At 41.3% G+C, this 15,791-nt stretch overlaps 2 protein-coding genes across 2 annotated transcripts; both read right to left on the reverse strand.

Annotated features, from left to right (window-relative positions):
- Positions 1-446: 446 nt before the first annotated feature.
- Positions 447-1,040, reverse strand: LOC114101901 (keratin-associated protein 9-7-like). The gene has a single exon (XM_027947051.2). It carries the CDS (start codon positions 1,038-1,040, stop codon positions 447-449), a length of 594 nt encoding a protein of 197 aa, XP_027802852.2.
- Positions 1,041-10,607: 9,567 nt separating this feature from the next.
- LOC139702544 (keratin-associated protein 9-6-like) lies at positions 10,608-11,141 on the reverse strand. Its single transcript, XM_071604007.1, has one exon. It carries the CDS (start codon positions 11,139-11,141, stop codon positions 10,608-10,610), a length of 534 nt encoding a protein of 177 aa, XP_071460108.1.
- Positions 11,142-15,791: the final 4,650 nt, after the last annotated feature.

Raw genomic sequence — 15,791 nt, forward strand, 5'->3', positions numbered from 1 at the left:
GAAGGGATGTACCGAGGAAGCCAACTGAAGGTGACTGTGACAGAAGAAATGGCAAACAGGAATAAGGAGAACACTGGGAAAGAAACCATGACTGTAAGGACGAAGGAGCACATGCATATACCTATAAATTCTTCTGAAGGAGTGTGTTACTATGTCCTTTAGATGGAAAGATAAAGAATTTGGCTCCAGAATTCCAATCAAGAGCACACATCCACATCCAGGACCTATGAGTTAAAACCAAGGTCCAAAAGACCTAAGGAAGAAGTGGATGGGAGTGGGGTGGTCTGCACTCCCTCAAGGTGATTTACAAGGTCTTAATGGGGGGTAATGGACATAATTTCTTTTGACAGTCTGATGTTTATCAGCCAAGGTAGGAAAAGAATTTGTTCAGGTAAGACAAGCAGGTTGAGAGGATTTTGTGTAGATGCTGGTGTTTGGAGAGTTGATTACGGGCAGCAAGGCTGGCAGCAGGTGCACACACAACAGCAGGGCTGGCAGCAGGGTGTGCTGCAGCAGCGGGTCACATGGGATTTTTTGGAGCAGGTGGTCCTGCAGCAGGTGGTTCGAGAGCAAGTAGGAGGGCAGCAGGGCTGGCAGCAGGGAATGATGCAGCAACTGGGGCAGCAGCAAGGCTCACAGCAGCTGGGTTCACAGCAGGGTGTGCTGCAGCAGCTGACCATACAGGCTGGCTTGCAGCAGGTGGTTTTGCAGCAGGTGGTTTCACAGCAAGTTGGGGTAAAACAGGGCTGGCAGCAGCTGGACTCACAGCTGGATTTACCACAACAACTGGACACACAGCAGCTGGGTGGACAGCAGGGTGTGCTGCAGCAACTGGTGACACAGGCTGGTTTGCAGCAGGTGGTCTTGCAGCAGGTGGTTTCACAGCAAGTTGGAGGACAGCATGACTGGCAGCAGCTGGATCCACAGCAGCTAGGTGGACAGCAGGGTGTGCTAGAGCAGCTAGTGACACAGGCTGGTTTCCAGCAGGTGGTCTTGCAGCAGGTAGGCTTAGAGCAAGAGGAGCAGCTGGAGTGGGCCATGGTGTGAGCTGTGGAGGGTGGGATCCTGTTCACAGGTGAGTGAGTTTGCAGGATATGAGGACTCCTTGCAGTTGGGCTCTTTTATCCATGGGGTTTCCAAAGTTGGGACCAATCAGCAGCCCTTTGCCTTGTTGTTGTTTATGTTATTGCTTGCATTCAGTTTTTGTTTGTTTTAGAAGAATTTGTTATGTAAATGTGATGAGTGTTGTGGAAGTGTTTAATCTGTTTCCTAAGAGGTGTAAACTCACAGGAACTGTTCCAGATGAAAGGAAGACAGTCACCTCATTAGCTCTGAGTATCAATTTGGTCATGGGTTGTGTCCTGCTGTCCTGGGAGGGTGAGGCCGTTGTTCCCCTGGAGCTTTGTTCCTTTGTCTGTATTCAGATTAGAAAGTGTCTGTGGGAGGAGCATGGTGCTGTGGCATTCACCAGGACAATTGGCACCTGTGCTCACTCAAGAACCTTTCTGTGTTTTCTCTTCCACTTATGTGTCTTGGTGGCACTTTGAAAGAGAATGTGGGACACATGGTCCTTCCCAGCAGCGCACAAGCAGAGCCTGAGGGTAGAAGAAGAGGCAGTATATGGAGACCAGTCAGGCAGGGATGGAAGTGTGGGTGACCATCATCCTGTTGATCCAGTACTGAGGTCTCACCAGGATGAGCCTGTGGGACTTTCTGTCACTTGAGCTCTGCGGACCCAGGCAAAGTAGGATGAGCTGGTGACTCTAGTCCTACCCTGAGTCCCAGGGGAGTCAATGATCTTTGGTTAGGGATTTTTTTCTGTCTTTCTGTCTGTGTTTCTTTGTCCTCCCTTTTGTTTCTGTCCATTGCTTTCTTGCCTCAATTCTATTTCATGAGGGAATTAAGATTAGATGAGATGGCACCTGGTTTACCTGTGAGGACTAACATATTTAAAATGTTTTCAGGTCTATCAATGTGTTCAGAAAGATGAAAATTATTAATTTCCAGTGTGGTGAAATATCCTAAAGTGAATGCATCCCTGTCAGTATATCAGGTTAGGAAATAGAAATGAACCCTGTTCCATTCAAACCCTACCCTGTCACTGATTTCCAAAGGAGACAGAAGCCTCTGTTGACATGTGGACCTCTAGGGCAATTTTGACTTTTTTCACCATTAGTTTGCTTCAGATAATAGAATTGCTGAGTCTCCTTATGTGGTGAGTGTGAGAGTGGTACTCTAGTGTGTTCATTCTCATTGCTGTAAAGTATCCACCGAATGAAATGACACAATCTGTTGCATGTCCCCTAGATGATCATGTAGCTTGTCTGTAGCTTGGGACCATTCAAATTTGTGCTGCTATCAATGTTTCTGCACAGAGCCTGTGGTGATATATAAAAGTATTTCTGGTGGATCTATAACCAAGTATAGGATTACTCATGAAATTCCCAAATGGAAGTATTCATTCTTTCTCTGGTGGTCTTGTCCGTGTTTCACTTTATTTCTTCTTAGATATTCTATTATGTAAGTGTGTTATATATTATAATTTAGAAGTAAAATTTTTAACTGCTTTGGACATATTATAAGTGATCCATATTTTATATGTTCCTGTATGTAAAGTCCCTGGTTATATCTAAGAGTGCATGGTAGATCTTTTTGGAAGGGCGTAATTTTTTGTGCAATCACATCACAAATAATGATGCTCTTTTTGTTCATTTCAGCATAGTCTATCTTGCATCTTTGCGCTATATTACACCTGTGACCCACAGGTCATGATGGCTTAAGAGGAACAGTTGGTCAGGAGGTTTTCCAGGAACTTGCAGGGCATCTTTTCTGCTGCACCTTGTTGAAACCACTCTCCCTTCCCTTGCTCCTGTGCCAGGGCATGTTGGGTGGTGTGTCGTGTCTGACATCAGAGGTCCAAACACTCCATGTGAAGACAGATTTGAGACTTGCTCGCCTATCCCCCAGCTTGACTGATGAATGATCACTTTCTCTTTTGGAAGCTGTTTGTCTCAAGGGTTGGCACCCTTCATGGTGGGTGAATCAGAACTGTTTCAACTACAGCAGGAAGGCTTTTTTAATCCTCACTTGTTAAGGTATTGGATTTTGGAAATGTGTTTATTTTATGCATTGATTTTTTTTTCATGAACTGAAGCAACGTTATGATTATTCTGCACTTATTTAGTCTATGTGATGAAAACTTTGAATAATGTTCCAGAGTTGGAACAACCTTTCATTTCTGAAAATAGCTAATTGGGGTCATGATCACATGCATGTGACTCTGGTCTTGTTCCACTTCTATCCAAATACGATCTATCCTATTTATATTATCCCTTTATTCTAATTGTATTTCTGCTACCTTCTTCCATTGAATAAATTCTGAAGAAGCCAAGATTCTCCACTTTCTTGTGACCCAATTTGGCCATGTTTCGGTTGCATGTCCTGGACTTCTTAAGGGGCTCTCCTCTCTATATGATGAACTGGCAGTTCTCTGACAGCACCTGAGCAAAGGCATCTACAGTGTTCCTCTCAGATCCAAGGCTTCCTTTCTGAAGCACACATCATATGGAGGATTTCTAAGGAGTCTCTTATAGACATATCACTGAGCTTCATTACTGCATAAACAATGTCTAGACTCATATATTTATAATTGATAATGTTCATTTTTACATCACCATTGTATTATTCTGTAGGGCATGAATGAAGCAGTGCCTTTAGCCTACACTCCAATGATCAGAAGAGAAACTTACTTGCAAGATAGTGAGTATCAACTCAACCCACTGAGGAGAAGTTGGGGGGAAAGATGTCCTTGAGAAACAATCAAGAAGCCAGTGATATCAATTTGTCACTCAATCAATGTCATATAAAACAGGAGAGCCCCTGTGACTCTCTGAACACTGACCTTTCATTGGATTATAACTTTATTTTGGGAATTTAGAAACTCATATCATGGATGAAGAAATACTGATGTGTCCAAAAATATAGCTGGATTTATATGACATGGCATATCCTAAAGGGCTCTAAATGTTATATAAGGAAGGCACCAAATGAAAATTTGTACAAAAAAAGGTCAGAGACATCCCTGTTTGTGCTGGTCACTTAGCTGCCATGGGACAAGAGAGAGGAGGTTTTTCTTTGAATGTGGAACTTGAAGCTGACATTAGCAGGAGCAGAGACCATTTATTGCATAAAACCCCAAGGAGAAAGTTTGGCTTCAAGGTCAGCAGTATTTCCTATAATCTGATTGAGGATTTTGTGAAAATTAATATTGATGTTTTTAAAGGCAGTGAGGTGGTATACCATAGGAGTGCAGGTATGTTGGTGGAGAGGAGGGAGACATGGAAAGATTTTCAGGGCCTAGCTGAACAGGGCATGGGGGTGGGGGCATTGTTGTTTGATCTTGTAGTTCCTTAGGCAAGACCAAGTATTTTGTCTTATTGTATGACATTTCAGGCCATATTGTTTGAACATTGCAATCATCATGGTATTGTGATATTGTGTGGCTCTTCCACAAAGTACTGACTGAATAAGGGTTTTGACAAGGATGTGGAGAAACTGGAAATCTCCTACACAGAAAGGAATGTCTAATGATGCAGGAGCCACTATGGAATTTCCTAAAAAGAACAGACTTAGACATACCATATGGTCCTGAAAGCCCATTTCTGGATTTGTAGGGGAAAGAATAGGATCAGAAACTTGAAAAGACATCAACACTCTTGTGTTCAAGGAAGCATCATGAATAAGAGCAAAGTTGTGGGAAACCCAACTACCCATTGACAGAGAAATGGATCAAGAGAATAGGACAGAAACCCACACTGAAATACTATTCAGGCATGAAAGTGGTAAAATCCTTCCCCCTGTGCTAACATGGGTGAAACTTCGCCCTGTCCCCTAAATGAACTAGGCCAAGTACAGGGAAAACATTAGCAGGATTCCACCTATATGAGGTATGTACAGTCGGTCAACTCACATAGGGACAGAATAGAGTGGTGGATTTCAGAGGCTGGGTTAGGTGGAAGTAGAAAGCTGCCAACCAATGGGTATGCCATTTTAATTTTGCAAGATGAACAACTTCTGGGTGTCTGTGCTACAGTGTGGGATACAATGACAATCTACTTTGCACTTAAAATCGATCAAGAATATGATTTCCATGTTAGGGGTCTCAACACAAGAAGGTAAAGAAAGACAATACAGAATGAATAAAGATTTATAATTTATTAGGAATTTATGAAGAAGGGATGTACCAAGGAAGCCAACTGAAGGTGATTCTGACAGAAAAAATGGCAAATAGGAATATGGAGAACACCATGACTATAAAGATGAAGGAGCACTTGCATATACCTATGAAATTCTTCTGAGGGAGTGTGCTTCTATGTTATTTAGATGGAGAGATAAAGATTTGGCTTCACAATTCTAATCAAGACCACAGCTCTCCTTCAAGGACCTGTGAAGCTGAACCAGGGTCCATAAGACCTAAGGAAAAAAGCGGATAGGAGTGGGGTGGTCTGCACTCCCCCAAGGTGATTCACAAGGTCTTACTTGGGAGGTGATGAACATAATTTCTGATGACAGTCTGATGGTTTTAAGCCTAGGTAGGAGGGGAATTGCAGGTAAGGCAAGCATGTTGAGCAGAGTTTGTAGACCTTGGTCTTTGGGAGTTGATCACGGGCAGCAAGGCTGGCAGCAGATGCACACACAGCAGCAGGGCTGGCAGCAGGGTGTGTTGCAGCAGAGGGTCACATGGGACTTTTTGGAGCAGGTGGTCCTGCAGCAGGTGGTTCTAGAGCAAGTAGGAGGGCAGCAGGGCTGGCAGCAGGGAATGATGCAGCAACTGGGGCAGCAGCAAGGCTCACAGCAGGGTGTGCTGCAGCAGCTGACCACACAGGTTGGCTTGCAGCAGGTGGTCTTGCAGCAGGTAGTTTTACAGCAATTTGGGGGACAGCATGGCTGGCAGCAGCTGGATCCACAGCAGCTGGGTGGACAGCAGGGTGTGCTAGAGCAGCTAGTGACACAGGCTGGTTTCCAGCAGGTGGTCTTGCAACAGGTGGTCCTGCAGCAGGTAGGCTTGCAGCAAGAGGAGCAGCTGGAGTGGGCCATGGTGTGAGCTGTGGAGGGTGGGATCCTGTTCACAGGTGAGTGAGTTTGCAGGATATGAGGACTCCTTGCAGTTGGGCTCTTTTATCCATGGGGTTTCCAAAGTTGGGACCAATCAGCAGCCCTTTGCCTTGTTGTTGTTTATGTTATTGTCTGCATTATTTTTTGTTTGTTGTAGAAGAATTTGTTATGTAAATGTGATGAGTGTTGTGAAAGTGTTTAATCTGTTTCCTAAAAGGGTGTCAACTCACAGGAACTGTTCCAGATGAAAGGAAGACAGTCACCTCGTTAGCATCCTATGTGCTCCGAGTATCAATTTGGTCATGTGTTGTCCTGGGAGGGTGAGGCCGTTGTTCCTCTGGAGCTTTGTTCCTTTGTCTGTATTCAAATTAGAAAGTGTCTGTGGGAGGAGCATGGTGCTGTGGTATTCACCAGGAAAATTGGCACCTCTGCTTACCCAGAGGATCCTCACTCAAGACCTTGGCATCCTTGGTGCTCTGATCAATCTTTTGGGTCAATGGGAAAGCTAATGCTGCTCTGGACAGATCAGTGCAGCTTTTCTTTTAGAATATTTTTCCTTTGATTGTATTTAGATTATTAGGAGGTGTCTGTGGCAGGAGCATGCTGCTGCTGTATTCACAGGGAGGGACAGTACATGTGTTTACCCAGAGCATCCTGACGGAAGGCTCCTAGAGGCATCTGTCTCTGTCCCAGCTCTTCCACCTTCCATATCTGTTCTGTGAGGACTAACATTCAAAACATTTTGAAGTCTACCATTTCTTTAAAACAATACAACTTAGAATATAGACGTCTACCCATAACCTGCAGATTATATTCTGCCACGTTTTTCCAACGGGTTTTCATCCCTTTGTTCAACATACCATCTAAGTGGCTTTTTTCACTCTTAGGTTCATCAAATAGTAGAATTGGTTTCTCTCTATTTTTGTTCTTTGTGTGAGGTACATCCTTGTAATTATCTGAATTAAGCTAACTCTCAGTGTTGTAAGATCTTCCACAGACTGAATTGGATGAAAATTGTCTGTTGCTTGTCTTCTAGATTAACGTGCAGCTTGTTTGCAGATTGGGGCTATGCATATTCATGCTGCTATATAGATTTTCATACCGAGCTTGCTGTCATGTATACAAACTTTTCTGGTGGATATACAAACTGACATAGAATTGTCTATTAATTCCCATGTGGAAATCTTTATTCTTTTCTTTGTCATAGTCCTGTCAATTTTTCCCTAAATTTATTCTTAGATATTTTGTTTTTAATGCATGCTATATGTTATAACTTAAAATATAAAATTTTGCTGTATGGGAAATATTGAATATGATCATTACTGTACGTTTATGAGATATCCAAACAGTTTATTGTAGATTTTTTGGAGTGGAGCAGTTTCTAATGCTCAATCCTGTCATGGTCTGTGATGCTTCTGTTCTTCTTAGCATAGTCTATCTTCCATTTTTTCCTGCCTTGATTCACTGGTAGACCCTCTGGTATAATTGTGCATCAAATACTTTTCTTTTTACAATCCCAGCCTAGGAGTGAGAGCTCCCAACTTTTCCCCATCATCTATGATCCTTCTTTTCTTTTCTCTAGATTTTTTTCACGAGGGCAAAACCAATTTTCACTAGTGATAATTAAACCCTCTCTAGTCTTTACCTGCTTCTCATCTCTCTAGTGACTTGTACCTAATGACTTTAAGAACCAACAGTTCCAGACGTCACTAGCTAAGTAATATATTGTGAAATTCCCAGTAGGTTTGCTACAGCTAATACCTCTGAAATGTGGGCCATGATTGAAATAGTTTCTGAAGTGTTCTTCCAGGTACTTGGAGGCAGCTTTCGTCCAGGGACAATAGCTGACCCTTCACTTGGGCCTAGGATAGTGTCTGTTTTGTGACGTCTCTGATATCAGATGTCCAAAAACTTCATGCAGGAGACAAATTTGACACCTGTTCTCCCACCACTTGATCGACTCACTTATGAATAAAACTGGCCTTCTTAGTTAACAGTCATGTCTTTTTATTTTCCTTCTCAATTTGCTACAGCACTCTGTCTTGAAAAGCTTTTCACCTTTGTAAAATGCTTTTATTTTTCTGTATGAGTGGATACAATGAAATCATTATTGTACCTTTTTCAGCAAATGTGGTTAAAACACTGGAACACATTAAGACACTGGACCAACTTCAGGTTTCTGTTAACAATCCCATGTGGTCTCCATCTGCTGCCTATGGCATGGTCTTGGCTCCCTTCTGTCTCATGGGGGATGTATATACTGACTTTTCATTTCATAAATTTGTTTTGCTGTCCTCACTATATTTCCTCTACCTTCCTGTGGCCCAAATTTGCCTGGTTGTGGCACAGTGTCCTGGTTTTCTGAGGACCCTCTCAAGCCTATAGCATACACGAGCAGAGCTATTAGAGTAGGTATGCTGGAATATCCCAAGGGTTCTTCTCTGGCAGACACACCGTAAGGGGAATTTCAAGGGGGAACTTGTGGTCAAAGCTGACCTTTGATGTGAGCTTGTGAAACACAGAAACAGAGGCTGTACCAATGTTCTGAAATTCAGATGGGTCATCTCTACAGCCATATTTTTTTATTCCACAGCCATGATTGAAGAATTGTCTTTTACCCTCTATTCAGATTTTCAAAGGAACAACGTATTAGTGTGTGTAAGCATCAGCTGAACTCACCAAAGAAGACCTGGGGGCAAAGTGCGATTGGAAAACACTACCAAGAAGCTGGTGGCATCAGATGACCACACATAAAAGTGAGAGCCCCTGGGACTTTCAGAAGACCTACCACTGTGGATCTTACATTTGGACTTTGAAAGGAATTAAAGAAAGAAACTCTTGAGTTACCAAAAATAGAAATTTACTTGTGTGACAAGTAACATTGTAACTGGCTATCAAATGCTATGTCAGGGAGGAAACAAATGAAAATTTACATTAACAAATTTGAAGTATGACAATTGGTGCTATCCACTTGGGTGCCACAAGACAGGAAAAGGAGAGAGATCAGATTACCCTTGGAAGGTGGCTGTAAAAGTGATGCAAGTAGGAAAAGAGCCAATTTAAACAAATCCATGTTAAATAAATATACTGGATTCAAGATCAGCAGAACTTACACTAGCCTGACTGAGTATTTTGTGATTATCAATGTGTGTTTCGCAAAAGGCAGGGAGTTGGTCTACCATGGAAGGATGGAGTTGAAAGAGGCACAGGTGGGATTTTGGCATTGCCCAACTAAAGCCTGAAGAGGGACATTATTCCTTGGTCATCTAGTTTCTTAGGCAAGATCATGCAATTTGTCATTAAACATTGGGATATTATTTTAACATTGGGTTAAATGAAATATTGGAATTTTGTGTCTAGCTATTATAAAAAAAATTACTCAATAAAGTACTGGTGTTGACAGAATGTGCATACTGGTTTGATTATAAATGAGGTATAAACTGTAGACTATGGAATGGAGGTTCCTCTGAAAATTAAAAACAAATGTCATATGATCCAGCAGACCCACTTCAGAGTGCTTATGTAAACAATTGAAATCAGAATGCAGAAAAGATATTAGCACTCCAGAATTCATGGCAACACTATTAACAGTAGCTAAGATATGGAAGTAATGAATGGTTCAAGAAAACATGGTACAAACATACAATGGAATACTATTCAGCCTTAAAACTGATGGAATTCTATTTTTCGATAAGATGGGTGAACCTTGAGGATGCTATGCTAAGTGAAATAAGCCAGTCACAGAATAATACCTTCTACACGATTCCACTCACATTAGGTGTATTAAAGTCAAACTCAGGTAAAGAAAGGCTAGAATGGTAGTTTCCAGAGGCTGTAATAGGAGGATGTTGGGAATTCTCATCAATGAATACTGACTTTCAGTTATCCAAGAGGAAAAACTTCCAGAGACATTGTACCTATGGTGTGTACTACAATGTCAATGTATTGTACTCTTCAGATCTATTTAGTGTGTACATCTAATGTCAAGTGGTCTTACAATAGTAAAACAAAGACAGACATAAGGAACGAATAATGGTACAGAATTTATTAAGGGTGTCTGCATCTGGGGAAACAACAGAAACTAATAGAAAAGGATAAAGAAGTATACAAGAATCCAGAATATGCTGCAACAGAAAATATGGTTGATCAGCTGCATAAACTTTTTTGAAATTTTTTAATGAAGAAGTGTCTTCCTAAGTTATTTAGAAAAAGAGGTAAAGAACTTGGCTTCAGAATTTAAGCCAAGGCCATAGTTCCACATCAAGGATCTATGCAGCTGGCCCGAGATCCATTAGGCCTAAGGAAGAAGAGAATGAAGTAGTCTGCACCCCCTCATAGTGATTTACAAGCTCTTATAAAGGAGATGATTAACAGACATCTTAGTGATAGCATGATGGTTTTCAGGAAAGGTAGAAAGTGAATTTGTGCGGGCAAGGCAAGTCAGTTGACAGAAGTTTGTTTACGCAGATGTTGGTCCTTTGGGGACTTGAGAATCAACAGCAAGGCTGGCAGCAGCTGGATCCGTAGCCCTGGCCTAGGCAACCAGGCAGGCAGACACAGGTGGGGTGGTAGCATCTCCTTGTGCAGTACACGGGTCCAGAGCAAACTGGCTGGCAGCAGCTGGACCCACAGCCACTGGATCCACAGCAGGAGTTGGACCCACAGCCGCTAGACTCACAGCAGCTGGGCTGGCAGCAGCTGGACTCACAGCCACTAGACCCACAGCAGCTGGGCTGGCAGCAAGGCTGGCAGCAGCTGGACACACAGCAGCAGGGCTGGCAGCAGGGTGTGCGGCAGCAGCTGGTCACACAGGTGGGTTTGAAGGTGGTCCTGCAGCAGGTGGTTTGGCAACAGGGCTGGCAGCAGCTGGAGCCACAGCTGGAGCCACAGCAGCTGGGCTGGCAGCAGGGTGTGCAGGAGCAGGTCACACAGGCTGGTTTCCAGCAGGTGGTCCTGCAGCAGGTGGTCCTGTAGCCGGTGGGCTGGCAGCAGGTGGGCTGGCAGCAAGGGGAGCAGCAGTCACTCATGGTGGCAGGTGTGGAGGGTGGATCCTGTTCACAGGAGACTTTCCTAGAATCTGATGACTTCTCCCCATCTGGGCCTTTTATACTTGGGTCTTCCAAGGTTTGGGCCAATCATTAGGACATTTCCTCCTTGTTGTTTACATTATTTTCCCTATTGTTTTCTATGTTCAGTATGGATATTAACAAGGAGGAAGTTGTTCCCTAAATGTCATGAATCTTTTGAAAGTGAGTGTTTCATCTGTTTCTTAATTGGCAGTAAGTCATAGGGACTTTATTCAGATAAAAGGAAGGAGCCACAGCATCTGCATTGTTCCTGCTCTGATCATCACCTGGTCATTGAGGTCTGTGAGGGTCAAGGTGGTTGTTTCTCCACAGTTTTGTTTTCTTGGCTGTACTTGGATTGGGAAGTGTGTTTTGGGACATTTTGGGGAAGGACATGCTGAGGAGATGATCACGGGAACAAATTGAATACCTGATTTGTTATCTCTTTGCCTCCCCCTCCCCCCCAAATCAAGATGAATACTGTGGTCTGTGTTTGTATCTGCTTCTTCAACCTGTAGGTCTTTTGGTCTTAAGTACACCTGAGAAAAGGATGTTTAGTGAAAAGTGATCCCAATGGCAGAGCCAAATCAGAGGATGGGTAGATGCAGAATCAGTGCATTAGGAATAAGAATGTATCAATGGATTTATGGATGACCATTGGCCCTACTTTGCCCAGGACTGAGGGGCTCATGGCGAAGAAACTGCCCTGCTGCAGATACAGGCAGACCATGATGAATTGATGACTCCATCCTAACCTGGGTACCAGTGGAGCCAGTGATACTAGGCCAGTTGTCCCCTCCATTTCTTTCCTCCCCTCCTGCCCTCCTTTTCCACCTTTCCCCTCTCTTTCTCTCCGTGTTTCTTTTCTTTAATGAGGGAATTAAGACTGAGATGATACTTCATTTATCTTTGAGGCCTTACATATTTCTAACTCTTTGTTAGGTACACCATTCATTTAAAAAAAGGATGGAAAGGATTAATTTCCAGCTTGATGGAATATTACAAATTGAATCTGTTCATGTCCTTGTTACCAGGTTGAGAAGTGAAATTGACTCTTTCCCTCCAGTGGTATCCTCTGACTTGTCCCCAGAAGGAGCCAGTCCCTCTGTTGACTTGTAACCCTGGAGGTTAGTTGTGGCTGTTTGATTTTTATTATAAATAAAAATTGGTTTCTCTCTCTCTCTCTTTTCTGTTAGGTTTACCACTGTAATCATCTGTAGTTTATTAAATTTCACTGCTGTGTAATTCCCAATAATACATGAAGTTAACACAACTTCATTGTTGTTGATTAGCTTCTAGATAAGCACATGACTTCTTTGTAGAAGGGGATTATGAAAACAGTGTTGCTATGCATGTTTTTGTACAGAGCCTTGGTATATGTAGTTAAAACTTTTTATCATATAAACTACATGTAGAATTACTTATAATTTCTAGTTTATGTATTTTTTTTCTTTTTCAAAATCTTACCTTTCTTTTGACCTATTCTGAGACATCTTATTTTTTATTCTATTATACATAACTCAAAACTTTAAGTTTAATGCTTCTGAAATATAGAAAATTATTTATTTTGAATGTTAATCATGTATCAAAGCTCTCTAGCTTTTTCTAATTGTTTATTGCATGGCAAGTCAGGCACTGTCAAAATCATGTGCAAATGATAATTCTTTATTAACCTCATTTCACTCTTTTATCTTGCATTTTTTTCTTGTTTTTGACCATTTGGTAGAGCCTCTGGCACCATATTTCATATAAAGGTGTGGTGGATATCCTTGTATATTCTCAGTTTAGAAGGGAGAATTCACAAATTCCCCAGTTATGTTTGATGCTTCCTCTATTTTTTTTTGTAGATTATTTTCAACAGAGTCATGAGACTATTTTATTCCTTATTTACTAAGGTATTTTTGTTTAAAAGTTTTAAAATACTTTATTATTATTTTAATCCTATATATTTATGGGGTACAGTGTGATAATTCAGCACATACATGCAATGGATAGTGATCAAACGAAACATTTAAAATTTTTATGGGCATATAATAATTGTATATATTTAAGAAGGAACAGAGTGATATTTCAATACATGTAGGTTGATTCCATTCCTTTGCTACTTTGAACAGCCCGACATAAACATGAGTAAGCAGGTGTCTCCTTGATATATGGACATCATTTTCTTTGGATAAAAATTCAGAAGTGGGATAATCAGATCACATGATAGTACTATTGTTAGGTTTTTAAAGGATACTGTTCTCCATTCCATAATGATCATATAAATTTGCATTTGTAAATGTGTTTTAGGGTTCCCTTTTCTCCATATCCTTACCAGCACTTTTTGGTCTATTTTTAGCATAATCATTCTAATAGGAATGTGATGTCTCATCTGGTTTTAATTTGCATTTCCCTAACAGTTAATGATGTTGAGCATTTTTCCATAAATTTTGTTGACTGTTGAATTTCCTCTTTTGCCAATTATCTATTTGTATTATTTGCTTATATTTTAATTGAATTATTTGTTTTTTGTTATTGAAGTTTTGAGTTCCTTATATATTCTGGATAATGATTCATGTCAGATGAGTAACTTGCAAATTTGTCTCCCGTTCTGTAGGCTGTCTCTTCACTCTGTTGATGCTTTCCTAAACTTCTTAATCTGATATAATGACATTTGTCAAATTTTGCTATTTGACAAATGGCATTATATCATATTAAGAAATTTAGGAAAATTTTAGGAAAAATTTTTGTGTGCTTTTGGGGGTCTTATGCAAAAATACTTACCTGTCTAAACATCTTGAAGTGTATCCACTATGTTTTCTTTAAGTAGTTTTATAGTTCCAGGTCTTATATTTGGGTCTTTGAGCCATTTTGAATTGATTTTTGCATAGAGTGAGAACAGTCAAGCGTCAATCATCTGCATTTGAATATCCAGTTTTCCAGGTATCATCTGCTGAAAAGGCTGTCATTTCTCCCATGTATGTTTTTGTTTGCTTTGTCAGAAATCAGTTGGCTTTTGATGCAAGAGGTTTTTTCTGGGTACTCTATTCTGTTCCCTTGGTCTATGTGGTTTTTATGCCAATACCATGGGGAAAGGTTTACTTTCTTGAAAATGATGTTGAGATTTATGAAGTGATTTTTCTTTATGAGTTGTGATAATGTTATGGTTAATTGTGCCTTTTTAAAGCAGTGTGGCTAAAACACTGAAGAATGTTCAAATGTGAGACCAACTTTGTATTTTGGAAAACAACCTTGCATTTTGCGTCATATACACATGGCACTAGATTTGAATCATTTATGTCTTATTTATGATAGATGTTGACTTGTTGGACACTTGCAAGCATCATTTAAACTCACAGAAGGGAACTGGGGGGTGGGAAGAGTGTGACCGGTAAATTGTAAGTTCAAGTTAGTGATATGAGATTATTACCAGATCAACATGAGAGCCCCTGTGTCATGTCTGTAGCCCAGTCATTCTTGGGCACCAGGATAGGTTGCTGAGAGAAGGAACCAAGGAAGATGCCTGGAGATGGAGGATGAGACATAAGGTTTATTGGGAGATGCTTATGGGGAAGGTCCAGTGGGGATGAGCTGGAAAGATACCCTCACTAGAGAGACCAGTGGCAATGACTGGACAGGAGCACCTCTGTCCTTCACAGTGCTTTACCAAGTAGTACCTCCTGTCTGTCATGATGCTACCCCAGAAGAGAACACCTCCTGACCCTCATAGTGTTATGTCCACTGGCAGTCATCTGGATGAGTGACACATCCTTTGCACAGTGTCCTCCATTCTGCACCAGTCACCACAGGGAGAGGAGTTTTATAAGTTAGGCTCTAGAAGCAGTGACATCATCAGCATGAGCTTGCTTGTCTTGCTTTGTTCCTTGTATAGTCAGCATCCCAAGGAGAGCAGTCCTGGTCTCCTCCTCCTCCTCCTCCTCCTCCTCCTCCTCCTCCTCCTCCTCCTCCTCCTCCTCCTCTTCTTCTTCTTCTTCTTCTTCTTCTTCTTCTTCTTCTTCTGCTTCTTCTTTTATCTTCTATCTTCTACAAATAATACCGACTTGCTCTAGTTCCCAGAATTTGTGAGGGAAAGCCCATGAACTTCACTATCTGGATATTCTAGCCCAGGCCTGCTATGTTCCTTTAACTTGGCCAGGCTCCTAGGAACTTACTGGAGCATTTTAGAGACATATAGTCTGATTGTCTTCCTTTTAAGAATGATGAACCATGTGATTTTCAAGAAAGCACACATACTACTCTATTTCACATGTAGGCTTTGGCAAAGATTGGAGGAGAAACCTTGAGTTATCTAAAAATATAATTAGATATGTATGACATATAATATACTTATTTCTGAGTATCATGGTAGAAATGAACCAAATGGAAGTTTATACTAACATATGAGAAGTAACATAACTTGGACTCTATATTCAGGTAATAACTCCCCCCCCCCCCCGAAAAAACAAAATAAAACAAAAAACTAAGAAGACAAGACATCACAGTACCTTTGAAATTAAAGCTTAAAAGTGACATAAATAGAAGCAGAACCAATTTATGTACAGGCACCTTAAAGAGAGAACAGCTTCAAAATTAACAAAATATACTTATTGCCAAGTTGCAGATTCTATG

This window comes from Marmota flaviventris, chromosome 17 (assembly GCF_047511675.1).
Source record: "Marmota flaviventris isolate mMarFla1 chromosome 17, mMarFla1.hap1, whole genome shotgun sequence".
NCBI classification, from domain to species: domain Eukaryota; kingdom Metazoa; phylum Chordata; class Mammalia; order Rodentia; family Sciuridae; genus Marmota; species Marmota flaviventris.

What these genes read in the sequence shown, in the direction of transcription:
- LOC114101901 (XM_027947051.2), bottom strand. Translation starts at nt 1,040, where the DNA reads ATGGCCCACTCCAGCTGCTCCTCTTGCTCTAAGCCTACCTGCTGCAAG.
- LOC139702544 (XM_071604007.1), bottom strand. Translation starts at nt 11,141, where the DNA reads ATGAGTGACTGCTGCTCCCCTTGCTGCCAGCCCACCTGCTGCCAGCCC.